General features: G+C 38.8%; 12 protein-coding genes across 12 annotated transcripts; 2 read left to right on the forward strand and 10 right to left on the reverse strand.

Moving 5' to 3' along the window:
- Positions 1-1,273: 1,273 nt before the first annotated feature.
- On the reverse strand, positions 1,274-2,966 carry GCK72_016389 (uncharacterized protein; the record flags this gene model as incomplete). Its single annotated transcript, XM_003101410.2, has 5 exons — positions 1,274-1,555; positions 1,599-1,865; positions 1,947-2,219; positions 2,661-2,863; positions 2,909-2,966. The coding sequence occupies 5 exons, from the start codon at positions 2,964-2,966 to the stop codon at positions 1,274-1,276; spliced, it is 1,083 nt and encodes a 360-aa protein (XP_003101458.2).
- Positions 2,967-3,482: 516 nt separating this feature from the next.
- GCK72_016390 (uncharacterized protein) lies at positions 3,483-7,689 on the reverse strand (the record flags this gene model as incomplete). Its single annotated transcript, XM_053731477.1, has 9 exons — positions 3,483-3,912; positions 4,419-4,535; positions 4,677-4,951; positions 5,035-5,211; positions 5,691-5,967; positions 6,051-6,340; positions 6,676-7,134; positions 7,337-7,492; positions 7,537-7,689. The coding sequence occupies 9 exons, from the start codon at positions 7,687-7,689 to the stop codon at positions 3,483-3,485; spliced, it is 2,334 nt and encodes a 777-aa protein (XP_053580390.1).
- A 2,771-nt stretch (positions 7,690-10,460) lies between these two features.
- On the reverse strand, positions 10,461-11,192 carry GCK72_016391 (uncharacterized protein; the record flags this gene model as incomplete). Its single annotated transcript, XM_053731478.1, has 4 exons — positions 10,461-10,492; positions 10,590-10,734; positions 10,780-11,049; positions 11,100-11,192. 4 exons carry the CDS (start codon positions 11,190-11,192, stop codon positions 10,461-10,463), a joined length of 540 nt encoding a protein of 179 aa, XP_053580391.1.
- A 930-nt stretch (positions 11,193-12,122) lies between these two features.
- GCK72_016392 (uncharacterized protein) lies at positions 12,123-13,413 on the reverse strand (the record flags this gene model as incomplete). The annotated part of the gene is made up of 7 exons (XM_053731479.1): positions 12,123-12,269; positions 12,376-12,546; positions 12,590-12,850; positions 12,895-12,988; positions 13,031-13,124; positions 13,182-13,267; positions 13,316-13,413. 7 exons carry the CDS (start codon positions 13,411-13,413, stop codon positions 12,123-12,125), a joined length of 951 nt encoding a protein of 316 aa, XP_053580392.1.
- Positions 13,414-13,510: 97 nt separating this feature from the next.
- Positions 13,511-18,835, forward strand: GCK72_016393 (uncharacterized protein; the record flags this gene model as incomplete). Its single annotated transcript, XM_053731480.1, has 3 exons — positions 13,511-13,628; positions 13,677-13,786; positions 18,473-18,835. The coding sequence occupies 3 exons, from the start codon at positions 13,511-13,513 to the stop codon at positions 18,833-18,835; spliced, it is 591 nt and encodes a 196-aa protein (XP_053580393.1).
- On the reverse strand, positions 14,084-15,264 carry GCK72_016394 (uncharacterized protein; the record flags this gene model as incomplete). The annotated part of the gene is made up of 7 exons (XM_003101442.2): positions 14,084-14,179; positions 14,224-14,394; positions 14,474-14,734; positions 14,779-14,866; positions 14,909-14,966; positions 15,010-15,110; positions 15,161-15,264. The coding sequence occupies 7 exons, from the start codon at positions 15,262-15,264 to the stop codon at positions 14,084-14,086; spliced, it is 879 nt and encodes a 292-aa protein (XP_003101490.2).
- GCK72_016395 (uncharacterized protein) lies at positions 16,163-17,910 on the reverse strand (the record flags this gene model as incomplete). The annotated part of the gene is made up of 6 exons (XM_003101396.2): positions 16,163-16,441; positions 16,495-16,770; positions 16,815-16,983; positions 17,380-17,620; positions 17,663-17,754; positions 17,804-17,910. 6 exons carry the CDS (start codon positions 17,908-17,910, stop codon positions 16,163-16,165), a joined length of 1,164 nt encoding a protein of 387 aa, XP_003101444.2.
- Positions 18,836-19,382: 547 nt separating the features above from the next.
- Positions 19,383-20,995, reverse strand: GCK72_016396 (uncharacterized protein; the record flags this gene model as incomplete). The annotated part of the gene is made up of 6 exons (XM_003101398.2): positions 19,383-19,547; positions 19,597-19,740; positions 19,785-19,901; positions 19,955-20,472; positions 20,715-20,839; positions 20,892-20,995. The coding sequence occupies 6 exons, from the start codon at positions 20,993-20,995 to the stop codon at positions 19,383-19,385; spliced, it is 1,173 nt and encodes a 390-aa protein (XP_003101446.2).
- A 449-nt stretch (positions 20,996-21,444) lies between these two features.
- On the reverse strand, positions 21,445-22,446 carry GCK72_016397 (uncharacterized protein; the record flags this gene model as incomplete). The annotated part of the gene is made up of 2 exons (XM_053731481.1): positions 21,445-22,182; positions 22,234-22,446. 2 exons carry the CDS (start codon positions 22,444-22,446, stop codon positions 21,445-21,447), a joined length of 951 nt encoding a protein of 316 aa, XP_053580394.1.
- On the forward strand, positions 22,343-25,084 carry GCK72_016398 (uncharacterized protein; the record flags this gene model as incomplete). The annotated part of the gene is made up of 2 exons (XM_053731482.1): positions 22,343-22,486; positions 24,602-25,084. The coding sequence occupies 2 exons, from the start codon at positions 22,343-22,345 to the stop codon at positions 25,082-25,084; spliced, it is 627 nt and encodes a 208-aa protein (XP_053580395.1).
- On the reverse strand, positions 24,445-25,446 carry GCK72_016399 (uncharacterized protein; the record flags this gene model as incomplete). The annotated part of the gene is made up of 2 exons (XM_053731483.1): positions 24,445-25,182; positions 25,234-25,446. The coding sequence occupies 2 exons, from the start codon at positions 25,444-25,446 to the stop codon at positions 24,445-24,447; spliced, it is 951 nt and encodes a 316-aa protein (XP_053580396.1).
- A 432-nt stretch (positions 25,447-25,878) lies between these two features.
- Positions 25,879-27,474, reverse strand: GCK72_016400 (uncharacterized protein; the record flags this gene model as incomplete). Its single annotated transcript, XM_003101441.2, has 5 exons — positions 25,879-26,023; positions 26,816-26,916; positions 26,971-27,052; positions 27,103-27,265; positions 27,345-27,474. The coding sequence occupies 5 exons, from the start codon at positions 27,472-27,474 to the stop codon at positions 25,879-25,881; spliced, it is 621 nt and encodes a 206-aa protein (XP_003101489.1).
- Positions 27,475-27,685: the final 211 nt, after the last annotated feature.

Below are 27,685 nucleotides of genomic sequence, written 5' to 3' on the forward strand. Positions count from 1 at the left end.
TGGGGAAATCCTTTCTTGGTGGAAGATGAGATCTTTTCATTAGGTTTTTGAAAGTGTTCTTTGTAAAAAAGGTCGCTCCGATCGGATAGTGTAAAACGGATGAAAGTGTTGTCTGCTGCTGTAGAGAAGTGGTGATGTGGATTTGATGACGCTGGATTTTTTTTTGTAAAAAAAGAGAAGATGTTTGAGATTACGGAAGGAACAGAATATAGCATAAGTTGATGGGAGGCTGGAAATTTTTCTTTAGTGATTTTTTGAGATGAGTCTGTGAGAAAGTTGTTACACTTGGGGATTAACTTTCAGAAGGTCTTATGATATCACATCCGCACATCTGGCAGATTTTCAGTCAAACATTACAACAATACAAAGATGGAAAACGTATTTACTAGGGATTACTAGGGGTTTGGGATTTGATTCTGCTAGGTCTTATCCAAAGTCAGTTCCGTTTTTTGAGATTTTTGTACAAGTTTCGAACGTTTTTCCGATCTAGCTCACACTATGAGTAAAACTAAATTCAGCTAGATTCGTGAATACCGTTAGAGCGAGAATAAAAGCCGGAAAAATAATAGCAAATTAAACTTTAAAAATTATCTGAAAACTACAACACACTCAGTTTGAGCGGTATTGTCAAAAAAACGAACAGAGCAGAAATGGCTAACAAGGGAAGTCTTTGGAGACACCACTTTCAAACGACCTATAAATTTGGTCATAGGTACTTTCGACTACGGGGAGTCCATTTCTGCAGTCAAAACCTGCTAAATATCTCTACGAGCCGAGTTATGAGCTCTCAAACTTTTCATATGGTTAAGCCTGTTCACATGGAATTCCAAATCAGTGGTATATACACCACCGCGCGGTTCCGTTTTCGTTTTCCAGCGGTTTACCTGTGCTCGTACATTGCAAAAATGAGAGTATCTTGCGTATAATTCATGTCAATTTGGAATTTCACATGAAAATGCTTATGCACATAAAAAGTTTGAGAGCTCATAACTCGGCTCGTAGAGATATTTAGCAGGTTTTGACTGCAGAAATGGACTCCCCGCGGTCGAAAATACCTATAACAAAAATTGTAGATCGTTTGAAAGTGGTGTCTCCAAAGACTCCCCTTGTAAGAAGGACGCTAAAAAAAGACGCAATGAGACTTTCCCAACCGGAACGGTACTCCGTATCCATTTTAAAGTTTACAAACCCAGTGTGCAATCGAAACACTTTATTCAGATCATTTCACTGGTATGTACACATAACTCAAAAAAAAACGACACTAATACCACCCCTACTGCAAATATTTCCTGACACATTCTGGGTCCGCCACATTCAGAAGATAAGTTCTCGTCAGCTCTCCTCCTTCCGTCGCCATCGGTCTCATAAATATAAATCGTTTTTCTTGAACCAATGGAGTTATCAGTTTTGACCATTTCTCAGCATCATTTTTCGTGATTTCGATGTTTACTTGGCACACTTTGACTCCCATTTTCTCAAACTCTCCGTCTTTATTCAAGTATTTTTCGTACTCGAAATTACCAGCATTGGGGTTAATCCAGAGCATATCGATTTTCTAGAAGTACTTGATTAGAATAGGTGATAACACTGGGGTTTACCTTGACTCCCACAGTCTCATTGAAAAAGGTGTGTTGATTTATTGTCGCCACGTAGTTTTTATCAGCATACTTATCATTGGAATCAGTCATCAAAAGTTTGTTGTTATCGGTCGAGAGAGCCACTTGGTTGAACTTCTCATAAGCATTGATTCTTTCATGGAATGGGTCAGTTCCGATTGTTCCGAAGTCTTTCAGTAGGTCTTTCAACTCTTCTTCGGATTTTGTATTTTCGTTGGCGCCAAGGGTGACCAGTGTAGTTTTTTCTTGCTGAAAATAGTCAAAACTCATGTTCACAAGACTCGGTCGGTAGTGGGCTCTTATCAACGCCAAAAACAATATCCAACTCACACAATTAGGAAGCACTGCCCAATACTGCTTTTGCCCGTTGTCAAATGATCTCAGCGGGATTCCAGAAGTCAAATCTTCCTCGTCACAAACATAAATGGTGTATGGCCAGTTGAAGAGCATTCCTTGTGGATTCATAGAGAATCTCAATAGAATCATTGAAGCACATTTGAAGAACTCGTTGACAATTGATTCGGCGTTATGAAGGGGTTTCGGTGAGTCTGTGGTAAGATCACATGGAGGAAGTTCGTCGTATTTGTAGGGAATGAGTGGGGGCTGGAAACAGAGAATATTCAGAAAACTGTGTGAATTGTGGGAATAATGATTATGAAGGAAATTGGTGTAGAACCAACAGTCATATGGATTCTTAATTTTGTTCAAAATTTATCTAGCAAACAAAAACCAAACAAAGTATGATGCATTTTGGTTAATATTTAGGCTCCGCGACAATTCGCAACTACGACACTTCGCAACTGCGACATTTCGCAACTAGTCATTTCGCAACTGCGACGGTTCGCAACTACGAAGTTTCGCAACCACGACGTTTCGCAACCACTGGCATTTGCATATTTGGGTCAGCTAAAAAAAAGAGCCTACTAAAATTCTTTAGAACATATTTGAAAATAATTAAATAGAAGAAAAAGTTATCTGACCCATTTTTATGTAAACATATTTTAAAATTTCACACCGGCATGCACTAGCTCATTAAGAACTCACCGAAGGCGTTGTAGTAAATGGTAACTTCTGTCCAGACTCCTGTTCTGCTATAATATTTCTTGGGTGCTCTCCATAATTATGTTCGCTGGAACTTGATAATTCTTCATCCTCTGGATTATAACTCAAAAAATTAATTGATAGGAAAATAAGAACGATGATGATAGCAGAGTAATAGAACACACTCTTCCGGTACCTGTAGAATTCTGAAGCATTCATTAATTAGAAATAAGGTCAATGCTTTAACTCACCTTTAAACTTCTCTGTATTCGTAGAAAAATCGTTGTTTAGCAATTGGTAGCTGACCATTATTCCGTGTTGGAAAACGGCTTCTCTTCAATTTTTGGATAAATGAATCCATGGCCATGTTGCCGCGGAGATTTATATCTCTCGTGTAATTTTCCACTTTTCCCCCATGACAAGAAACGAGAAGTCCAAATAAATTGGATATGTTTTATTCATGTCTTTTTAGAAAATAGATACTTTCGTATACAATACACATCTTTGGTGTTCACAAAAAACATATACATGGATTTTCGGGTTTTAGAAAAGCGGGCTCTTAAGAAAACGTAGTTTTTAGAGGTGAAAATGTTAGAAGTAAAAATGGAAAAATGAGCAAAATCATTTCTATCGATTTCAAGATTTACTTGACAAACTTTAATGGAAAGTTGGGAAAATTGTCCATTCAAAAAATAAGTCCAATACTGAAATTCACCACCGGCAAGGTTGATCCAAAGAAGGTCAATAATCTGGAAGAAGGAATCAGTCATATGCGAGTTTGACAAGTGCGCTCCACAGATAATTTTTTATTTTTCCATATTTTTATTAGAGCATGATAAAACTTACCCTCTCTCCAATTACATCTTTGAAAAATGTGAAACCACTGAGTTCCTTCAGCTCTACAATATTCCCACTGAAGTCATATATAGTCTGCAGACCAGTGTCATTCACTCCAATAGCATAGTTGAAGAATGTGTCGAACTCTTTATTTTCAGAGCCGTATGCACTCGTTCCATAAGATTTCAGGCTGGGAAATGTTATTTTGATATTAGAAATTGCTTCAGAATTGCCATCTCGAATTCCTAACATGACTAAGGCATTCGAAGAATTCTCAGATTGACGGATTGGTGGGATGGCCCAGTAAACATTGTTCGCAGTTGCGTATTCAGTGACTTTAATATTTCTGATCGAGTCTTCACATTTTCCGATTATCAGTGGAAAATTCTCGAAAAGTTCCATCGATTTTTCCTCAAATCTGGACCGAATTGAAGATGTACAATCATGATGGGCGGTGTATAAGCCCGTGACGCCAAGTTCTCTATTCCGGAAAAAAACCAGGAGCACGGCCAATAGAAGAATAACTAGAAATATGCAATAGCAGAGAAAAGAACAAATTCGAAACGTCATTTGATCTCCGAACGCACTTCATATCCATTTTTCCTGCCACTCTCTCTTTCCCAGCAGGTCAGCTGAAATCTTCCTAGATTTTTATCTAGAAAACTTTCCAAAGAAAAAAAGATAAGACTTCATTTCATATAAAACGCTTGAATAAAGAAAAAATAATGAACCCGTCGAGTTGAAAAATAAAAAGATCAACTGGCTTGTACTCATAAAATGGCAGTGACTGGGTCTGTTTTCCGTGAGATGCAATGACAGATCTTTTTAAGAATTCGATCGTTTACGCAGAAGGAGGTGTTACCGTATCTGAAAATGTATAGAGTAAATTTCAGCCATTGTTATTTTGTTAAACGTGAGACTGACTTATTATTCCTTTCAATTTCACCCAATGAAGACCACGTATCCGTTTTCAAATTGTGTTCCAGTGTAGATTCGAGTAGTGCGTAGCTTGGGGGCTTTGCACGGACGACAATATGGTACCTAAAAAACAAAAATCAAAAAGTTATCTCTGTGGAAAAAGTTATCTCTGTGGAGATCGCAATTTTTGCTACATAGCGACTCAGCGAGAGGAAAAATCGTCTGATATCATTTCTAACAACACGAAAACACTTTCTTACTCACTGTAACGAGAACGATTGCAACGGAGCGTCCTCCGACTTTACATCCTTGACAACACTCAACATTGGCAACCTCACCGACGAATACTCGATATTATCGATTTCCATCGGAGTGCACATGTACTCTTTCAGTTCTTTCGAATCCATTTCGTATTCTTCTGTTTGTTCCGTATTCTCTAGTAGGTCATTCACGATTTGCATCAACTCGTCCGCCGCTTCTTTAGCTTCAGTTTTCGGGATTTCTATCTCCGAAAAGCAGGGGCAGAAATCTGATGGGATCTGGAAAGAAGAGAGGAAAGGATGAGCGTCACTTTTTCGATAAAAATAAATAAACATTTGAAAAAAAAGAAGAGAAAACTAACGCCTGCTTCGAAGCAACCTGTTCGTTTTGGGAAGGGATCGAAGTATGAATAACTGCGTTTCTGATTCGTTTGAGATAATTGTTCACCAATTTTACCAATTGCAACCTTCCGAAGAGAGTCGTTGACATCGAATTGAGTTGTCATTAGTTTGGAGTTGGCAAGAAGGTTTTCTACAATCTGTAAATTAGAATTTTTGTGGGGAAGACTATTAGCAGCCCACCTCGTCTTACAACTGCGCCCCACTGCAACCGAGAGAGTATCGGCAAGAGGAGGCGCAGAGTGATTTTTCGCGCCGACGCGTATTTTCACCGATTTTAACCTATGATCCCTATTTTCCATAATAATTTACAAAAAATGTGAAAATCAGCGATAACGGGTCGAAAACGGTAAAAATATGAATCAGCACAAAAAAAATACTCTGCGTCTATCGCCGATACTCTCTGGTTTGCGTTTTAAAGTTACATTTTTAAATAGATAAAATCCCGAAATTTATTTTTTTGCTGACCACATTTAACTCCTCTAGATTTTGAGATGAAACGGTTTTAGTGAGACCAACTTCTAGCGCACTGATCAAGAGAATCGAAGGACACAGAGAAGTCATACACTCTAGCTTCTCTGCACCCTTCTCTCCTTTTGTTCAACCTGCTAAGACTTACATGTGGATACTTTTTCCTCACTCCATCTGGTATTTTGATCGAATGAAACGGCATTCTTGATTCAATCCTCCCGATTACAGTTTCTCTGATCTTATCGTATCGATGTCCGTGATCCGAAAAAACGATGACAATCGAATCATCCAGTCGTTTCTCGTTTTTCTTAAAAAATCCCTCGAAGTCATCGTCAGTCCTCCCGATTAAATTCAAAAATCCATGGCTCATGTCTTGTGACCACCAGAATGCAAATTTCCGTTTCTTGTCGTATTTCTCCAGGAACCTGTCAAATAGCACAGTATAGACCACACGTTTCGTTCTGGATGTCTGTACAAAGCACACAAAATGATAAGAAGGAAAACACACTTTTCAAGATACTCCAATTGTATTTTATGTTGCGGTTGGTTATCGTAGCACGAAGGAGCAGAACGCCTGGAAATGAGTGACCAGAATGCGGAGATCCAGAATGGGCGAAGGTAGTGATCGGTGGGTTTTTGGAGGAAGCCATTGAGAAGATTCTTGTAAGTAAACGTGCCGATATCAGGACGATCTTCAGCAAATAGAGTGGCATAACCATTCTCGCTAAATGTTTTCCAGACGAAATCGAAATCATCGAAGGCAATGTGCCAACTTTCATTCATTTCAGCGGGGAATTCCTGAAATTGTTTTATCAAAGGTTTCTTCGAAAATTGAAAAGCTATCTTTGCAGTTTAAAAACATTTATGTATTCAGATAGATCAGTCAAGAGCTTCACTTTTGTTGGTGGGTAAATTTTTTGATAGTTATTATATGCTCAGAGATACTCGCTTTCAAAGAACAATCCCTGCGGCTGACACACCACTTTTTCAGCTACCATTTCATCAAAATCTAGCAAAGTGTTAAAAAAACAGTGTAACTAATTTTAGCGCCAGAGGCACACTAGACATTTTCATTTTCCAATTATTTTTGTAGTTTACATTTTATCCACAACCCTCTATCCCCCGTTCCTCACCTGAACACTGACACCCCTCTTTCCAGTAAGAATTGCCAGAATATTTCCATAAGTGTTATCATGAATCTTCATATGTCCTTTCATATCAATAAACCCGGAATCCTGCATATATTTGTACGTTTTTGGCATCTGACGAATGAAATTACTTCTCGACATTGAATCCAATCCAATCATAATAACAGACGGAAAATCGAGACTCGAGTTTTCGATCGTTTTGTTTTTCAGATTGGTTTTCTTGGGGATTACTTGGGCGTAATTGTACTTGAATATTTCTGTGTGTAACATGTTTTCAGATTCACATGAGATTTGGAAGAACTCTTCGGGGATTTCGATGGAGAAGGGTTTGGAAAGGTCTATAGGAATCTCGGGGCCATATTTGACATCCAAGTCAGTGACGTTTTCATCGTGACTAACTACTACTTTATAGCATTTCGCGTTTTTAATGATGTCAGCGTCGAACTGGAAATGGAGTATTAGATTTAGAAACACACTTTTTTTTAAACAGTGTTTTGGGGGTTACGTCAGTAAGTTCGTGAGTGAGTAAGTGATGGAATGTACTTTTAAAATTTTTTAAATATTATTTTAGATTCAAAAAGACGTCATAATTGCAAAGTATATTATTGCAAAGGGTTCTTTGATACCCGAAATATATCATACTGACCGTAATAACTCCATTTTTGAAACTTTTGACAACTTTCTCTTGTACTGGTGAGCAAACAAGAGGGGACGGTTTTGAAAAATATGAGAGAATAGATGGATCCCATGGATTTACTTCTGGAATCACACACTCAGAGTTTTGCTGGTTTTCTTGAAGTTTCTGAAATATATAATTTTTTTCGAATCAAATCTTCTTCCACTTACCTGCAAATAAATAAAATGTGGATGCTTCGAAAAGTCTGTCTCCGAGCGCAAAAACCCGTAATACGTCAGAAAGCAGATGACACAAATTGACAAGATCTTCGAATAATAGGAGATGTAATGTGAATAGTTATAGAGTATTCTGGACCGTATCATTTCGATTAATTGATAAATATTTGAATGCACGGCGGCACTGCCGAGATGACGGAATTCCACGTTTTGGTCGCTCCGATTTAACTGAAAAAGGGTTTCAGGGTAAGGTCAATTAGTTGAAAAAATGAGAGCAATTAAAAATGTTGGTTGGAATTTAAAAAAAAACTGAATACACATGGTTTTTTAATACAGGCTTGGGATGGTTTGGAGGAGGTCAGGGTAGCAGAAAAGGTTTAGTTCGCCCGGGCCAACACTGTCCATGAAAATCGTGAACACGATCCCGGCTAATGAAGAGACAAAGTACTTTTTATAGCCGAAACAGTCTGGCGCGCCTCGAGCGCTTGAAGACACAAATAGAAAAAGAAACAGAGGAACACGCTGTAGAAATGTTTCGTGAGAAAAACATTATGAGGTAATGTATCCATATAAGAGTTCGAAAAATATTCAAGCTTGCAGCTGCAAAAGGTTGACGACTGAAACGGCCGCGAAACAAAAAAGGTTCAAATGTTCAAAATGCTGCTCTTGGTTACCTTGGCAATGCGAAGAGACGAAACGAAATAGATTGAGGACAGAAACGGAGAGAAAAGCAAGCAATCTCTGGAGATGTCACTCTCAACTAAAAAACAATAGAATAGAAAGAAGAAAGTGTTATAAATTCAGAAGAGCAGGTGACTCCTTCAGAAGAAAATGAGCAGAAAAAAGGTTGCATTTGTTCTTTGAAAACGGAAAGACTGTAGTCAACAAGAGGAGGAAAAGGGCACACCTTATTTTGATCATTCATAAAAAGTTTATGGTTTGTTTCTGTGAACAGTGCACGGAGCTGAGAGCACGGACACGGAACGGAGGACGACACAAACTCTATGGGCATGGAAAAGGAGTGGAAGAGAAGAGGAGAGGGAGAAGATGTTGGTTGGATACGACCTTTTCAGAATGATGTTTTGGGTATATTTTTAGTCGTTTATAGTATGATGTATTGCAGAAGTTAAGTAGTCATTAAGGGAGTTGCTAAAGCTGGGCATAAAAGTATGAACGGATGTTTTCAGTGGAGAAATTTCCACTTTGAGAGTGAATATCACTAATTGTCAGTACATTCTATTTCATCTCCGAGATTATGTCAGTTCTAGCATTTTAGTTTTAGTTATTTTTAGATTGTTTTGAATTTATGTATGTACATATAATTTCTGTCGCTGAGGAATCAAATAATTGTAGTTAATCAAGTTTGGAATTTCTGAAGACTCGTTCACAAACGCAACAGGACGTTATGAATTCTAATAATGATCTCGCAATCGCCAACACTGAGAGTCTCCAAATGTTTGGAAAATGAAAAATACAACAATCAATACGAAAAAAGATATGTAGCGTACCTTTTTGTTCAGTCAGAAAAGTATATTCTCTTGCAATCTACATATCATTGTTTTCATCTCCGAGATGATGAGATTTTCTGATAACAACAGAGTAAGACAATTGACCTGCACGAAGGTTAATAAATTGTTTTGACAGAAGAAGTTTTTCAAAACAGGAAGAATGACGAGAGGCCTGAAAGTTGAGTCTGTGAATCATCTTTGCGTTTTTTAATAATGTTTATATTTCTAAAATTGTAAAACAGTTCTTGATGCCATGACAATCCTGTAAAGTTTTCACAGACACTAATTGCTATTTATTTTTGAACTAATTTGTCAGATTAAATTATGCCCGAACTTTGGAAAAAATACTTGGCCTGCCCCAATATGATTAAAAAATACAAGACTATTTATTTGTCAACTAAGCACCCATCCAAAAATATTTCAAAATGAGCAAGAACCCAGCTGTGCCAGATTTGTCAAAAGTGCAATTCAATCCATCAGAATCGTTGACTTTCTACCTTCTCCCGAAGAAGCAATAGTGCAATGTGGAGATCACCAACAATTCTACATCTTGTGTGATGCTCACGTCCAAAAACATCACTGGTTTTACACAATGTCCAAGAAAAGCTGTTATTCAAGTAATCTTCGAAGGAGCCACAAAGGAAGAGGTTGAAAAAGGTAGCAAGCTTTTTTTCAAAGGTAATTGTAATGTTCTTAATTTTCATTAAACTTTTAAAAAATTTAGATATTCTGTGGTCATTTGCGCTGTCCCAGCAAATGCTAGCCCTGCAACTATTAGGAGAAGTAGGGCAACAATGAAGCATAAGTTTCTTGTTTTGTTCAAGGACGTAAACAAAGAGAAAAAGAAGGAAGAGTCAGAAGAACCACAGAAAGAAGCTTCAAAGATGGTGCCAAAGCCGTTGTGCTCGATTGTACTTTACACTCTCCCACTTTTCCTCTTTCTCTTTCCCGCTCCCCCAATCAGATGATTCATAAGATTGAGCCTTGAATCATTCTATCTTTTTTATTTTTAATATTAAATTCCTCCACCCACACATTTATGTTGAAGCTCCGCCTCTGGTCAGTATAAAAGCCGAGGCGAGCGCCTATATTTTATCTTCAATAAATATTATTCCCACAGCCAGTTTAGCACATGGTGCATCGGCCGGGAACCTCTCTCTACACGATCCGGACACACCACTCTGCCCCGTGCATAGCCGTCGAGCACGGAGAAAGTAGAAAACAAGGATACTGAAAATAAATAGGAACTTCTTATAGTGTTTGTTCGTCAATAAATATCATAAGCATTCCAGAACTGAAATCTAAATATTTATAAATTACACAGGAATTTTTGTAGTATTGAAACTGAAATAAAAAAGTCCCGGACTGTCGTAAGTCAATGGTCTCATTGTTGACTTTTTCTTCTTTTCTTCAGCACTTTTCCGTCTGATCTTTGATATTTGCTGAAACTTAGATTTATTTATTTTTCATCTGTCTTTGCCTTAAGAATTTCATTCTGGAAAGAAAAACTCACATGAATCGTTCCATAAACAGAAATACCATTTGGCAAGGTTCGAGAGTAGGAGCCATGTTTCTCCTTCGGTTTCACATAAGTTCTGCTGCATGTTTCTACATTATTTATTGAGCATTTCGCATCGTAGAACACTTTGGCTCCAGTTTGACAAAAAGTTTGATTGAATTGGTTCTGAAACGTTTTGGAATTCAATAAGTATGTATCATAGATCCTTACTTTAACACACTCATTTATATTGATTTTGAAAGTTTTTTCTCCCTCGTCTTCTACCATCCAAGACGGGTTCAACTTATAGAATTCGTATGTGCCGTTTCGGATTATCCCAATATCTTCACACTTCCAGATCAGTAGTTCTTCCGGCAACAGCAATGGAAAAGTCACTTGAATTTTTGAACGCTTGAATTCTTTTACACATTGTGCTCGATGAAACATTGACCCCAGCCGAAGATTTGGCTCAGGGTGGTTCATTATCATTTTTGATAATTTCTGTAAAATAAATTTAATCACAAAATATGAAACAGAAAAATGTAACCCACTTTATTCAATTCGTTGAGAATAGATACATCAGCTAGTTGTTGTCTCAACAGAACACGAATCACCGCTCTGAACCGTTCAGGGTTGTCCATCATCCTGTTTTGAAACTAAATTATTCATATTCCAACCCATTAAATTCTTACTTTTCAGTTTCATTATTTATAGAGAATCCTCGAAAAATGGGGGTGCTTGATAACTTTCTCCTCATAGGTGATCTTTTTGGACGGTATTTGACGGCGGCTTTAAATGATATCACACCGTTTGATTTCTCTAGTTAAAAAAAACTTACTTTCGCATTCCTCGTGGAGTATACTTTCCTTATCTGTCGGGAATGTCCATACGAATCTTATATATTTGTAGTTTGAAGATTCAATTCTGAAAATTGCATTTTAAAAATACAAAACCAAAAATCACCATACAATATTAGTTGCTGCTTACACGATTTCCGAAAATCTGGAAGTTTTTCGAAGGAGTATATTGAAAAACAAGAAACTAAGAAAAATAGTAATCGAAGCATTGGGAGAAGAGTAATTTCACTACTATTTTGAATTGTAAAAAAATGTTATCATTGGTTGTTATTTTTATCAGTGGAGAGGAGCAGAGCGTTTGCAGGATGATTATTTTCAAAAGTTGACATCAGTGGAAACGGCTCCAGGACGTTTTAAAACCTAAAAATTGAAAACTGAAAGACTGCATAACCTTCGAATTTGACGCTGGATATTTGAAAACCGGACTTTTAAAATCATAAAAATTTGTTGTGTCAGAATGTCAAGGTTGACAAATGTCTAATTTCAAAACGTCCCACAGCCACGGAAGTCGCTCTAAAATAAATGGTACCTCGCATCCGCGCTGAAATTGAATATATGTAATACAGAACGCCACCTGAAACCACTGAATCCAAACCAGTCTAGACAAACTCTTATAAGAAGAACTTTATTGTACAAACATAGAAAATTATAAGAAAAGTAAAAACATTGGCAACATTTCACAAAGCATGTGTACTCAAATCAATTCTTAGTAATCAGTTAAGGTAATGAAACACTCAAAGACAAAGAATTTTTAGTGGTATTGAAATTGAAATAAAAGAGTCCTGGAGTATCATAATTTAATGGTTTCATTTCTGACTTCGTCCTCGCTGTTGTTCTCTTCTTCCGTCTAATCTTTGATATTTGCTGCAAGAAAATGAAACTTGTTTAACACAGCATGCACAAGTTAGTTCTACTGATAAGATTAGTAATGTTACAGCAAGCTATAATTCCACTAACAAGAAAAACATACTTGAATCGATCCGTAAACTGAAACCCCATCCGGAAGAATTCGTGAAACTGAATACCGCTTTTCTCTAGGTATCCCAACACTTATTCCGCATGTGTCAATTTTGTTGATTGAGCAGGTTGAATTAAAATACACCTTCACATCTGGCTGGCAGAAAATGTGATTGTGGTGGTTCTGAAAAAAAAACACGTTTTCACTATCATTGTTCGATTCTTACCGTTTTGCATTCATTCAAATTAATTTTGAACGTATTGTTATCCTCATCCTCCACCATCCAAACTGGAGTCAGTTTATAATACTCATAATTGTTATTCTTGATAACTCCAATGTCTTCACATTTCCAAATTATAAGTTCATCAAGATCCAAAACTTGTACAAACAGTTCAACTGTTCGGTTGCCAATGCATCTGGGGGCTCTGATATACCGACCAATACGAAGATAAGGTTTCAGATGATTATTTAGATAATTTGCCAATCCCTGTAAGTTATTTCGTGAGAGAACCTACAAAATCTATATCCCACCTGTTGCAGCTCTTTCATAATGATTGGATGAATCGAAACGTTATGCATCATTGAACGGAACGCTCTTCTGAAATCTTCAGGGTGATCCAGTGTTCTAAAATTAAGATATTCCAGAGTGAATCCTTCAGAAGCTTACTCGGAACTGTCTTCTTCAGAGAAATTACGAAAAACTATGTCAGCTGGTAATTTGGTTCTCACAGATCTGGGAGGTCTACGTGATGGCATCACATCTCAAAAGATATACTTTATAAAAAATCCTGAGCTGCTAGGGCATGATCAAAACTTACACCGGCACTCCTCCTCAATAATCTTTGATCTACTCTCCGGAAGTATCCACTTGTACTCTTTCCATCTGAAGTTTTGAGATTCGATTCTAAAAAATCAAGCAGTGAAAGTGACATAAACAACCTCTTTGACATACAATATTTTCTTATATTTACACGACCTTCGATCCTCCGGTAGTTTTACGGAGAGAAATATCGAGAAACATGCGAATAGGTATAGTAGTAAGAAGGTCATCGTAATTTCAATAGACTTGTGATTGAAATTTCAAACTGAAAGAGGGGGTTATCAGTTGGTTGTACACTGCTTTATCAGTAAGAAGAGGAGCGGAATGATGAGAGAAAAGGAACAAACGGATGAAGCTGTTATGGAAATGGAGAATGGAATCAAGTGGGGTAGGAAAAAAAGAAAATGTCGAAGTTCAAATCTGGGAAAAAAAGGAATCACATTTGGTATGGAAAATAGGGTTTTCAAGTAAAATAGTACTATCTTTTTTACAGTAGATCAAGTCTTTAGCAATTCTGAAAATAACTTGAAGTTGTTCAGATCTGGGAAACAAAAAAAACATGTCGATTCTGAAGAAACAGCTCCTGATTCCAAAGATTCAGTTGTAAGTTATAAAACATTTAAGTTTCAGCTAAGCCACTGTTCACCGACTTGTACATCCCCTGCTAGAGAATCACTTCTCACGTGTCTTGCTTACGATGATGCACTGAAACAGTTCTGATTGCTCATTGCTCTGTCACTATGTTTTCTATTGGTTCTTTGACTCATTTTACTCTTCATATCACATTTTAATTTCATTTTTGATTCTGATTCACTTTTTTCTTTCTTTATTTGTTTGTTACAAAAATAATTGTACTTCAACACTAATCAGATAATCTTATCAGGACAAAATGATTCATTTTCAACTAGCATCTTCAGTGTAATTAAAATAATATAATCCCCAATCAAGCTCCGTACGGGTCCGGTTCTCCGCACCTTCGTTGTGCTGAGTTTGCTGCTGAAACTGGAATAGTAGTGAAAGACTGACTGGAATCAAGGTACCTTGAACGTTCCAAAAACAGAGACACCACCAGGAAGTTGTCTCACATACGAAGTGGTTGGGGACTCGGGATCTCGGTGTACTGGAGTTTTTTTGCATAGTTCAATGTTATAGACAGAACAGATGGGGTCTTGTTTGATGGCGGTTTTGGGGCAAAGGAGAGTGCCAGAGATCTCAAAAATCAGTTATGAGTTTACTGCTTTCTATAGAACGCAGATTAGTGAGATAACTTCAACCAATTCAGTTACTCACCGCCGTACACTTTTCTTCTTGAATGTAATAGGTCAGATTTTTGGACTCCCACATCCACGGCGTAGAAATGTCGAAGTATTCATAAAAATCCTGCTGAACCTCCTCTCCAACGTCTTCACATTTAATTACATTCACTGCTTCCAAGGACATCATTTTAATGTTTACATTTATCTTATTGTCTTTGCACCCTATTGAAAACGGGGATTCTTCCGACTTCATCAACATTTTTGTCACTTCTAAGGGTATTGTACCATTCATCACCTAGAAGTTTTAGTTGTTTGAGATTCCAATAATTCAGTAATAACCTTAGCCTCTTTTTCGACAAAGAACATTCTGAAGTTCTCATCCTGCCTCCACCGATTTTCAAGATCTTCTATCAAAGGATCAGCAAGACTAAACAAAAAATTATTAATATTTAATTTTGAAAACACTTACTTTGTTCTGTTCAGACCCTTTGTGCTACCTGTCATAATACGAGCTGTTCTCTTGTGTTCTAAACATTTATTTAATCAAAACAACTTTCATTGTTTTCTTACGACATTCAAAATCAGTCAAGGCATCCCAGTAGTCTTCATGAAAGGAAAATATATTCAGCATGATCCTTGACGTCGTCCACCAATACACTCCAGTTTCGATACTGAAACTAGTTTTCTGATCTAAGCCGAAAATCAAAAAAAATTAACTTACTATACAGTGTTCGGAGTACTACAAGATAGCCGATCATGTTCTAGTCTTTCTCCATTCAAAACAGAAATTAATAGAATAAAAATAATGTATTTGCTGTCTTCCATTTTTACGTTAAACTCGTAAACAAATACAGCTCGAAGCAAAATTTTATCACAATGGTTTTGAAGAACGAATTTCGTTATCAGAAGAGTGACGAAAATCAAATTTAGTCGGCAAACAAGAAGTGAACTGTTGGATGGTCAGTTGAAAATATGCAGAATTGCTCATAACTAAATTAAGAAAACATGTTATACTCAATTTTTGAAAAACAGAACAAACAAAGGATTTAGAAATTATTTCAGAAGGGGTTTGGAAATTGAGTTATTTAGTAGAATTAATAAAACTGGAGTAGGCACTGGGTTGAAAAAAATGAATTAATACAGTGCTTATGCTTGACAAATATATTGAAGATGTTTTAAGATAGAGAACATAAGAACAGAGTATCAATGTTATAAATCAATACTCCATGACGCATCAGTTTAGTAAACACACCGGATAACTGGGTAACTTGAAAAACAGTTTTAATATCGCAAAATTCAATCACGTTAGTTAATATTTCATTTGCTTGGTAGATCAACCGGAAAAGTAGCAAAGACTATTATAGTTATACTAATAAAATTTAATCGAGCTTGGATCCTCTGGAGCAAATTAAATCAGAAATTCTTGTAACTTTCAGTTTACATGGATCTTGTTGGCATACTTATCCAGAGATATCATCCGCATGTTGTTTTACAGAAAAGCTCTAAAAAAGCTTTCAATTTTTCATTTTTTCTTTTATAAAAAGTTTATCTGAAAACTCCTTGATTGCGACAGCTTATTTCTGTTTGTAATGTCACCAATATTCCAATTGAATACTTTTAAAACTTTTCTAATCAGCCTATCATCATACTGCACGAAGAAATTTATTTACAACATGAAAATAAATTCGGAAGAACTATGTACATTCCAACTCAAAACCCTCTTTCACCCATAAACAACATCATTTCCAATGATCAGTCTATCTCTGTCGAAGATTCGAATATACTCCAAATGATACGGATTCATCAAAACCTTCAACGATTGTCCCTTTCTCTCAAGGGTCAGAAGCTCTGCTGGCCCATAATAGACAAGTCCGGTCGGAAGAATTCTGCTGATCTTTTTATCCTCACTCAAATCCTTCAAACTTTTCTTGCAGTGCTCCACAGACATCACTGAACAATCTTCTCTTCTTAAAAGTGTCTCTGGACAGAATTTCAGCACTTTCTAAAATTGGAAGTTTTGAAAAACTTTTGTTATTTATCTTATCATCAACTAACTTCGCGATTATTTTGACGACATCCAGTACTATTCACAATATACGAAATTTCGTCTCTCTCAACCAGAAACTCATTCGTTATTTCATAAAACTCATAGACATCTTTGCCATTCTTATCTTTCAAAACTTCTCCGATATCTTCACAATGTTTTGCAACAGCTGTCATTTTTTCATCAGTTTCAACTCGTAACCGGATAGAGTATCTTCCGGTAAAACCATCTTTATAACAGTGGGCATCGGAAGCTTTCAGTTCTAAACTCGTGGTTTCTTTGACAATCTGAATATTGATATGAAAACCGAAATTCTAAAACTGAGAGCAACCTTTTTAACCGATGCAGTCTGTCTGATATGTCCTTGAATTATGTTTTCATCAAGAAGAACTAAAAGATCTCCACGGAATTCATCCAATTGTTTCTCAATTCTTCTGGAAGGGCGGTCTTCTTCGTCTTGCTCATATTCCTCGCTGGACTCGACTGCTTTTTTCAGATCCCTGAAATGAAGGATTTTAAAAATGAGAGAAAAAGAGCAAATTAGAACATCGTTATTGGGTAATGTTCCGCAGAGCTGTGAGAAAGTGATATTTCGTAAAACAGAAGTCGGAAGTCGAAAATCGGAATTCCGCACAGCTCTGTTGTTCCGTATTAGAAGAATTCGTATCATGTTCCGTATTAGAAGAATTCGTATCATGTTCCGTATTAGAAGAATTCGTACCAGGTTTCTAGAACTCTCACAAAAGTTGTAAAGTCAGATTGTGTGTGTCTTATTGTAAGCCTGATTTCAAATTTCTGATAGGAGCTATTTCCAGTATTCGATCAGTAATTGAAAACGATTGTATAACTCATATCAAATAGATAATTACTCAGAATTCTCAAAACTGAAATCATACCATTTTGAGTCCAGGGCCATATCCAAAGCATCCAATGCAAAATCAGAAGTGGCAAGTTTCGCACCATTCCGCAGCGCCTTGGCCCCATACTTTCCTGTTTTTTTGAACGTCTTCATATAAGGCTGTGTAGCCTTATATGCAGACTTTGCACCCTTATAAACTTTTTTCCCGATTTCCGAGAACGACTTCAACGCCCAACGGGCTCCTCGTTTAGTTCTTACATATTCCGGTTCTTCTCTTTCTAAAAACGGTATTCTTTTTTTGTTCTCATTGCAGTACTCACCTTCACACTCGTCATGAATAATATTCGAAAGGGTCAAGTCCCGATACTGCAAAGCGATCACCTCGCTTGAAACTGTTCTTCCAGATGGAATCCTGTATTTTCGCAGCATATATATTACTTACTTTTCTAAACAAAACTCACTGAATTTTCTGAGTTTTGCATGATTGCCTTGCATCGTCCAACTGGTCACTTTTCGTATAGTACACGAAAACTGATAGGAGGAGGAGAGGAGTAACTTGGCAGTACATAACTGTCTAAAGTTATCAGTGCTAGTTGCCATCCCTCTTTATAGTAAACTGTCTAAGTCGGACAAACAACGTACTGATTAAAATTGAACTACAGATTTTGCAGAACAATGAATTGAGTCAGAAAAACATGCAATCACGAGTTAAAAAGTATTTTATCTTTCGGTTTTCTTTGTTGTCGATTGCTAAATGAGCAATGAAGGTTCCGTTTAAACAAGACAGCTCATGGCGAATAAAAAATAGAACGGCAAACATAGATAACGGATCAAAATGTTCAGTATATGAGTTGTAAGTGCTGCTGACTCATGAAACAAAACCATCTCAATAAACAGAGAATTTCTTATTCATCTCAAGTTAAGTTAAGTTGAATTCAAGTTTCATTCGTCATGAAGTTTCTTAATAATAAGACAAACTGTGACATCATGGAATACTGTCAACATAAAGCGAAAAAAACATAATCTCCCGTGCAAAAATGTAGCCAACAAGTTTGTCATTTGCTATTTTTATAAAGGAATGGTTGGAAACAGCGCAAAACCCAAACAGAATAGCCTACGATTCCCTGAAGCTGCACAAAAGAATTATCATTAAATATGCTGATGCTGAACCATCAGCTTCTGCTTCAAATGCCCAGCAGGATCACCAGGACCTACCGCAGCTCCAGAACGAAAAAAGTCCATCAGCTGCTCCAGGAGCCCTAGGACAATTCGGAGGAGCCGCTCTTCCAGAACCACTAGGACCAGCCGGACAACCAGGATTCAACAGAAACTCCGGAGCTCCAGAAGCCCCAGGACAAGTCGTCGATGTTCTAGGCACTCCAGGACCAGCTAAATCACCAGGGTTTTACAAATTTGCCGAAGTTCAGACACGACATGTGCCTGCCATTCAGAGGTTATTCAGAGTGCCGATTTCGAAGTTCCTCTCCCCGTAGTTTTTTCTTTTTTTTTAACGTTTTTCAGAATAAAACAGTTCTTTATTTAATACACACAAAACATAATAACTTTACAAATACAAAAAATTAAGTCCAATGACAACACTCAACAGTCCAAGCACCCCATTGAACTGCGACACCGCTCCAATCGTAACCAATTTGATATTGGTCTCATCAATCAAGTATTTCTTCATTTCCTCTCTTGTCAGATTTGTTTGTAATAAAACAGCTAAACGTTTGTGTTTAATTATTTATAAACTTTAAGGCTTTACCATCCGAGCAGACATACGAAATAGAGATGAGCAATAGAATAAAGCCGAAGATGTAGTGCATGTTTTTTAACACTGAGCAATAAATATGACAGAGATGACGACTAGTTTGAAGTAAAGCAAAATGAGAGGACGAGCGAGATGGGACGGAAAGGAGAAAAAACTAATGATGAGCAAACATAGGCAAATACAGAAAATATAAAGATAAAGCAATGTTTGAACTGGCTGTTTTTGTTGGGAATGTAAGTCACTGTACTATAACAAATGAGGTGTCTTAATCAGGGCTTGATTGGACGGATGATAGTTTCTTTCGATTGAGTCATCTGTTTTAATTCCTTCCCTCCAATGAAGAGAGTCTCATCGAATTTCGGGACGATGTGGTAGAGTACACGAGGTTTCACAAGGTACCGGGATTGGAGACTGTCTTTTTCGGTTAGAATTTGCTGAAAAAAAGTAGATGAGGTGATTAGTTTTCTCGGTCTCTTGACTTACCGTAAAATCTCCGTAGACTGCGAATCCATTCTGGAGCTCTCTATCAAAATCAGACTTCTGCTCCATTCTCAGCTCACAACGTTGCAATTTTTCTTTGGAGCAATCAGTCGGACGGATAGCTTGGGTTGGGCAGTAGGTGAAATGCTGAAATTCAAAAAAGGTGGTGTTATTAGAGCGCGTTCACAAACCTCAAAGAAGCACCACTCGATGTCTACCTTGAAAATATGACCATTTTTCTTGAATGTTGCCTTTGGCAGCGTGTAGTACTGATAAGTTCCGTCGACCATTTTTCCAATGTCGTCACACTGAAACAATAAGAGAGCATAAGAAAAATGAGGAACTGAGGAAATTTTTATACCTTTTCAATTGTGATTCTTGCAACCTTCGGAATCTTCAACTTTAAGTAAATAACAACTTGCGAATCTCGATGAGACTGATGACACATCACGTTTGTAGCAGTTACTTCAGAAAGGAGTTTCTCATTGTCCACTAGAAGCAGTCCCTTGATTTCCTCTAGAATAATTGGGTGATGGAGAAGCATGTCGGAGATGATTCCATGATTAATCAGTAACTGAAGGCTAGTTCGCAGAGTTTGTTCCAGAATAACATCCATATGAGCATCCTTCTCCTCTGCTCTGAGCTCTTCAACGTCCTCCCACATTTTCATGAAGAAATTTCCGATTCCAGCGTATTTGACTTTCCCAATCGAAGTCTTGACGTGATTCAATTTTTCCACTACTTTGGCAATACCTTTCAAAAGTTCTGGCTTGAGGAATAGTTTGCTTTTTTGGAAAAAGTGGAGGAAATACTTTGAGAGACGGAAGATTCCACGAGCAATCGGAGAGCGTTTGTCGCGTCGGCTGAGGGTCGGAAAGACTGGAAATTTCACGATTAGAATGTTGATTAGCTAGGGAGCATAGTAAATCTAGATTATGATTCTATTTTTAATTTAAATCAAGAGAGTTAGAAGAGTTTGAGTAGGGTTTTATAAAAAAGCTAGTTATCCTTAGCAATTTCTTGTAGTATAGGTCTTTAAGTTAATCCCCTTTACTACTGCCCGATTCTAACAAAACTGCTATTTCGGAAAAGTAGGCCTCTGCCAATAAAAAACTACAAACCTTTATCTCTGAGTCCACACTCTTCCGCCAAAATTCTTGTCACAGGATGACGGTTCAAACTCATTCCGGAATCCAAAGAGAGCTCAATTTGTTTCTCGTACACGTCGTACTCATCGGGAATGTATCTGAAACTTTTACTTGTAATCTCTGATGATAACGAATAAAAAAACCACTTACGTAATTTCCTGGGTGGTGCAGGCTCGCCGTTCCTCTGGCAAAGGATGGTTGTGGAGCGCACTGATTAGAATAGGAAGTGCAGCGAAGAGAGCGATGAAAGTCATTGTAATTAGTTGTAGAACTGTTGAACGCTCACTCAACAACATGTATATATACTGGTTCTTTTGGAGCACCAGTTATTTTTCCTTCGTTATGACGAGTAGTGGCAGTGAGAGAGATAAGAGCAATAAGAGGAGAGAGAGAGAGGTCTCAAACAAAAATGAGGAAGAACGCCTTTCTCAAGACTGAGAAAACCACAAATTTTAGTATGAGGAATTTCATGGCAGACATAGTGAAAAGGTCACTTCACTGAGAAAAATGACCTGTTTACAAACTCATTTGCAATCTGTGAACTGGGTTTCCTTATCAGGAAGAAGTTGAGGAAAAAGAAACGATAGTGAACTTAGAGGAAATGCTTGGAATGATTTTATGTACTGATTTCTACAAAATGTCAGTGTCTGACCTGACATGGTAAAGCAAACCGAAAGAAAGACAATGGAAGAGATAGTTAGAATTAATATCCTGGAGCGGTACGTGGTGGTGGGCAGTGATCGCAAGCTCCCTCGGATCCGCTCTCTCCGTCTTGTCCTGGTGCTCCGGCTTGTCCTGGGGCTCCTGGGGCTCCTGGTGCTCCGGCATCTCCTTGTGGTCCTGGTCCTCCTGGTTGGGAGCTTCCGGCTTGTCCTGGTTGTCCTGGTGCTCCGGCTGGTCCTGGTGGTCCTGGTGGTCCAGCTGGTCCTGGGGTGCCTGGAACATCGACGACTTGTCCTGGGGCTCCTGGAGCTCCGGCGTTTCCGTTGGATCCTGGTTGTCCGGCTGGTCCTGGTGGTCCGGCTGGTCCTGGTGGTCCTGGAAGAGCGGCTCCTCCGGATTGTCCTGGGGCTCCTGGAGCTCCTGATGGTCCCTTTTGTCCTGGAGCACCGGCTGGTCCTGGTGGTCCGGCTGGGCAGTCGAAGCAGAAGCTGTCTGGTCCAGCGACGGCGTCTTCTGAAGCATCTTGCCCTGGGTTTCCTGGGGCTCCTGGTGCTCCATCGTTTCCTGGGGCTCCGTCTTGTCCTGGTGCTCCAGCTGGTCCAGCAGCTCCAACTCCGCAAGAGCAGCATGATCCTCCGGCAGATCCTCCGAATCCTCCGACAGCGGCGTCGTTTCCGTAGGATTGACGACGAGCCTTGCGGGAAGCTCCAGAAACTCCAAGGCTACGGTGGTAGGCATCTCTCTTAATACGTCCCTCAACTCCGGAAACTCCTTGGAACTGAAAAATGAAATGGTTATGAGATGGGCGGTGTAGAATGGAGAGACTCACTCTTTTGTACTCATCCCAAAGTCCATTTGATCTATGTTGGCAGAATTCGACCTCAGATTGAAGAGAAGATTGCACGTGTTGCATGTAGTTGTAGAGCATTGGAACAGCAATGATAGCTGTCAACGTGGCAATCGTCGAAACGGCGATTCCGAAGAATGCAACCTTTCGGAGAGACTCTGTCTCCTGTGCGATCTGCTTTGGATCCTCCGACATCCTTAAGGAGAAAACATTAATGAAGAATAGTGTTCAAAATGTAATGAAAAGGGGAAGTATGAAAAGAAAATTGAGTGCTTATCTGCTGCCGTTCTTCTCCTTTTATACCGTCAACGCGCGACGTCTGCAACGACACCGTCAATATTACAATGGCAGAAGGTAGGTGGGAGGCGGAGATAGAGAAGAAGCGATATAAACCTTGTGTGGGTTTACAATTGTGAGAACACTTATCCGTAGTGATAGTTGTGATGATGTTGTGATAGTGACAAGGAAATAAAATAGGAAGGGGGGGGGGGGGGAGAGGAGTGAGTACTGTATGTTAAACAAAGAAGTGATTATGGGGTGAAAGGTGGGTAGTAATAAGAAGAAATAGGTAATGATCAAAGTATCAGTATAGTAAGTTGTTCAGAAAAATATTCAAGATTAGGATTCTTGGTATTGAAGCATAGCATTTCAGGAGACTTCTGAGCTATTATCACAGACTTCAGAGTTAGAGACTGTCATGATCGTCTAAATAAAGTCATTTGCTCCATAGCACCTTCATAATGAGCTGAGTCGAAACAAGCCAAAGTGACCTGACCGGCTCGACCAAATAAGTAATCTGTTTCTGACCTCCGAGTAGTAAAACCCTCATGAATCTCTTCATTTTTGCTCGGTGTACTTGATCACATTTTGCTGGTATAGAAAGCATCTGTCGCGATTTTGTGTGCATCTGATAGTCTCACTTTAAACAACGTTCTCGTCCCAAAATATCCCAAAATTTTATGATACATGTTTGATGAAACACAAAATCATACATAAACCTAAATACTGTGAATGAACATTTTATAAAACTCTGTTAAGAACTATTGTATAACTGGAAATATATGGATGGAGCCTTGCTTTTCCTCTTGTCCCTTTTACTCAAAGTCTAGGTTATTTGGAATTTGAAGCCTTTGATGTATCAAAGAAAGCTTCATAAGCTTCTACATGTTGGCCAGGTCTTCCTGGTAGTTCGGCTGATGTTGAGGTGTCTGGAACTCCTGAAGCTCCGGTGCATCCATTGGATCCCGATTGTCTGGCTCCTCCAGATTTTCCTGTTGTCCCTGGAGCTCCTATCGGCTATTTTGGCTTTGTCCTTTATCTAGTCTTTGCAATCCCTAAAAACCAACAATGTCTTCATCTAAGATTCTCATATCTTCGTTGTTCCCGGTGGATAAAACATGACTTCCCTCTCCCCTTCTGATTCACACTTGATCTACTAATGCATCTGATCTGACACCTCAGTGTAAGTTATCTGATTTCAAGCTTAACCCAATCGGTACAAAAAAAGAACCGATCTGAAACCAGTTCCTTTCTGTCGTCCCCTTCCGACCGTTCCCCGTCTCAACTTCCGTTTTCTCTCTTTCTTCCATTGTTCTCCCAATTAAAGGCCACTCATCAAGGCTAAACAATCTGAAATCTCACAAAAACTGACCTGTGACCTTCATCGGGATCTCTTTGTTCGGTCCCTCTTATTCACCACCTATTTACCTACTTCCCCTTTACTACAAAGGTGCTGTAACATTAACATCACTTCTTTGAATGTGCCTCTTCTTCCGCATTACGATCAGTTTCCTTTGATACTTACTGAATGAATGAAAGGGGCAAAAACATTTCAGAAAGAATTCTCCCAAATTATACCGGTAACTGGAAACGAAACCGTTTTTGTGTCTTCTCCCCTTCTCGTCACCCAATTTTATGTGTTTTACGTTTTCCGTTTTTGTAAATTCCCTCTTCTTCCGAATTTCCAATTACCGATGCGACCTTGTGTTGTTCTTTCTCTTTTACAAAAAGCTAATCATGTACTTTCATTCACATTCATTTAAGATTTGACTTTATAATGAAAACCATTTATTTCATTAATTCTATGTTCTTTCAATTCAATACACTACAGTTTTGTCGTTTGAAAACAAAAAAAGAGATAAAGCAGGGAGAAAAACGAGAAAGACAGAGATGATGTCATTGTTATGGCTGAACTTAATATCCTGGAGCGGTACGTGGTGGTGGGCAGTGATCGCAAGCTCCCTCGGATCCGCTCTCTCCGTCTTGTCCTGGTGCTCCGGCTTGTCCTGGGGCTCCTGGGGCTCCTGGTGCTCCGGCATCTCCTTGTGGTCCTGGTCCTCCTGGTTGGGAGCTTCCGGCTTGTCCTGGTTGTCCTGGTGCTCCGGCTGGTCCTGGTGGTCCTGGTGGTCCAGCTGGTCCTGGGGTGCCAGGAACATCGACGACTTGTCCTGGGGCTCCTGGAGCTCCGGCGTTTCCGTTGGATCCTGGTTGTCCGGCTGGTCCTGGTGGTCCGGCTGGTCCTGGTGGTCCTGGAAGAGCGGCTCCTCCGGATTGTCCTGGGGCTCCTGGAGCTCCTGATGGTCCCTTTTGTCCTGGAGCTCCGGCTGGTCCTGGTGGTCCGGCTGGGCAGTCGAAGCAGAAGCTGTCTGGTCCAGCGACGGCGTCTTCTGAAGCGTCTTGTCCTGGGTTTCCTGGGGCTCCTGGTGCTCCATCGTTTCCTGGGGCTCCGTCTTGTCCTGGTGCTCCAGCTGGTCCAGCAGCTCCAACTCCGCAAGAGCAGCATGATCCTCCGGCAGATCCTCCGAATCCTCCGACAGCGGCGTCGTTTCCGTAGGATTGACGACGAGCCTTGCGGGAAGCTCCAGAAACTCCAAGGCTACGGTGGTAGGCATCTCTCTTAATACGTCCCTCAACTCCGGAAACTCCTTGGAACTGAAAAATGAAATGGTTATGAGATGGGTTGTGTAGAATGGAGATACTCACTCTTTTGTACTCATCCCAAAGTCCATTTGATCTATGTTGGCAGAATTCGACTTCAGATTGAAGAGAAGATTGCACGTGTTGCATGTAGTTGTAGAGCATTGGAACAGCGATGATAGCTGTCAATGTGGCAATCGTCGAAACGGCGATTCCGAAGAATGCAACCTTTCGGAGAGACTCTGTCTCTTGTGCGATCTGCTTTGGATCCTCCGACATTTTTTTCTAAAAGAAAAAAATCGTATTTTGTTTCAAAACCGTCTTAAAATGACACCTTACCTGTCACTGGACTTCAGAAGCCAAGTGATTTTGAAGCCCACGACTTCCTCTTTTATACCAAGTGTCATTTTGTCATTCCCTCCCTCGTCTCTCCTTCTTTATTACTATTCTCCTCGAAAAACTGACTAAATATTACACCGGTGGCCGTCTCTTGCGCGCAGAGACACAAAACAAAAAGAGTGAGGAGAGAGAGAGAAGAAGGAGATAAGCAGTAGGTGAAAAAATGAATGAAGAGAAAGGTTTTGAGTGAACTAATCAGGAACAATTACAGCGTATTTCATGTGTAAACGAGAAGGTCTTTCAAACAAATTGGTTCTTTATTTCATTTTAGGTTTTTTTCTTTATGAGACAAAACGGTGATCAAAAATCTTTTCAGCGAATTGTGAGATGATTGTTCAGAACTCTGCTTCTATCCTTCTCTTCCGCTGGCACTGCGCCGAGCATTGTCGTGTTTCCGAGCATTAGCCGATTCATCGCGTCGTGGTGGTGGAATTTCGGACCGATCACTCGGAAATGTCTGAAATTTTACCGATTTTCATAGAATTTGGCAATAAAATTGCAAAAAGCGGTTTTCTTTGTTTCCGTTTTGGCTAAAATACCGGAATTTTTAATAAATACGACTAATTTTTCAATTTTTTCGGTGATGAAAAAGATTTTTGACACTTTTCGATCGAAAAATCCGATTTCTGAAGAAAAAAAAGTGTTTTCGAAGTATTTTTCATTTATTCAGCAAGAAAAAGCGTTTTTGCGGGTGAAAAGTCTCAAAAACCCCATTTTGCAGCTAAAAACTCGGTATTTTCAGACATTTTTCAACACAAAAACCCACATTTCTACACGAAAAATGAAAAATTGGACATTTTTCGATCAGAAAATCACGTTTGGAGCTGAAAATTCACAAAAACATTTGAATTTTGGCTATTTTTCAGCTAAAAATCCAGATTTTCCAAGCAAAAATTCATTAAAAACCTCAATTTTCCTCCAAATTTTACCAAATATTGTTCGGGATGTTCGTTTTTTTACAAATGATTCGGGCATATTCACACAGAAAACGAATAAAAAGGAGTAATTGTAAGGTGTTTTCCTTGAAAACTAGTTAAAATTAGTAGTAAAGTGGGGGAAGTAAGGAATTTGTTGTTTTCAGCGATTTTTGAGAGCAAAAAAAAAGAAATCCTTCATTTATTATGAAAATTCGATTCAGACAAGCTATTTTTCGTACATTCTGCACAATTCACACTTATGATATTGGAAAATCAAGCATTTACACATTATTCAGAAGAAAAAAAACTTTATTTTTCGATTTTTCACTCACCGAATAACACAATCCCTTCCCTTCTCGTGATTTTTCACAACAGTCATTCGTAGTGCCATTACACGTCGTGGCAAGTCTCTCTTGTCGAGCAATCGGATTTTCTAAACAGATTAAAAAAAAATAATATTTTTGTTCAAATTGTGTTCGAAACTAACCACCCAACCTTGCGGCTGATTCACTCGACGATTCGTTTGATGCCACCAATCGTTTGTACCCCAACCGAGGTCTATTCGGACTCTAAAATACTTATTTTTCCTTTACTTTTCACATATTTTCACTTCACAAACTCTTGCGGACAATACGATTCATCTTTCACAAAATCCAGATAAAGCATTATATAAGAAACGTCGGTTTTGCCTTGAAAAGTGAGAACTGCCTGGTGAGGAGGGCTCATGTTTGTTCTCCATGCCAATTCCGAGCTGTCGTGCAGTAATTGGTCAACACCGCCGCCTGGGAAATCAATAAATATTTGAATTTATAAATTTGAATTATATTAAATTATTTTATTGGAAAAACTCGGAAAACCTACAGTGAGCAACACTAGACAATGCGAAATTAGCTCTATTCGTTATATCTTCATAAAGATTCGGCTCCTCAAATGCTGTAACCCATCCGCGAGACGATGTGCTTTCCACGTCGACGAACTGCAATCTTGGCATGTTCAGCTCAGCGAGCACTGAAAACTAAATTTTTTTAATTCATATTTTAAAAATATTTTACTCACTTTCCGCAGATTCCAACAATGATTATTAAATAGCTTTTAATATAGTTTTGTTGAGTTGAGAAGAGCTCACCAGTTGTCCGTGTGGAGTACACGGATGGTCTGTAGCATTCCGTCAGTGCAACACACCTCACGGAGTAATGCACAGA

This window comes from Caenorhabditis remanei, chromosome V (genome assembly GCF_010183535.1).
Source record: "Caenorhabditis remanei strain PX506 chromosome V, whole genome shotgun sequence".
Taxonomy (NCBI): Eukaryota; Metazoa; Nematoda; class Chromadorea; order Rhabditida; family Rhabditidae; genus Caenorhabditis; species Caenorhabditis remanei.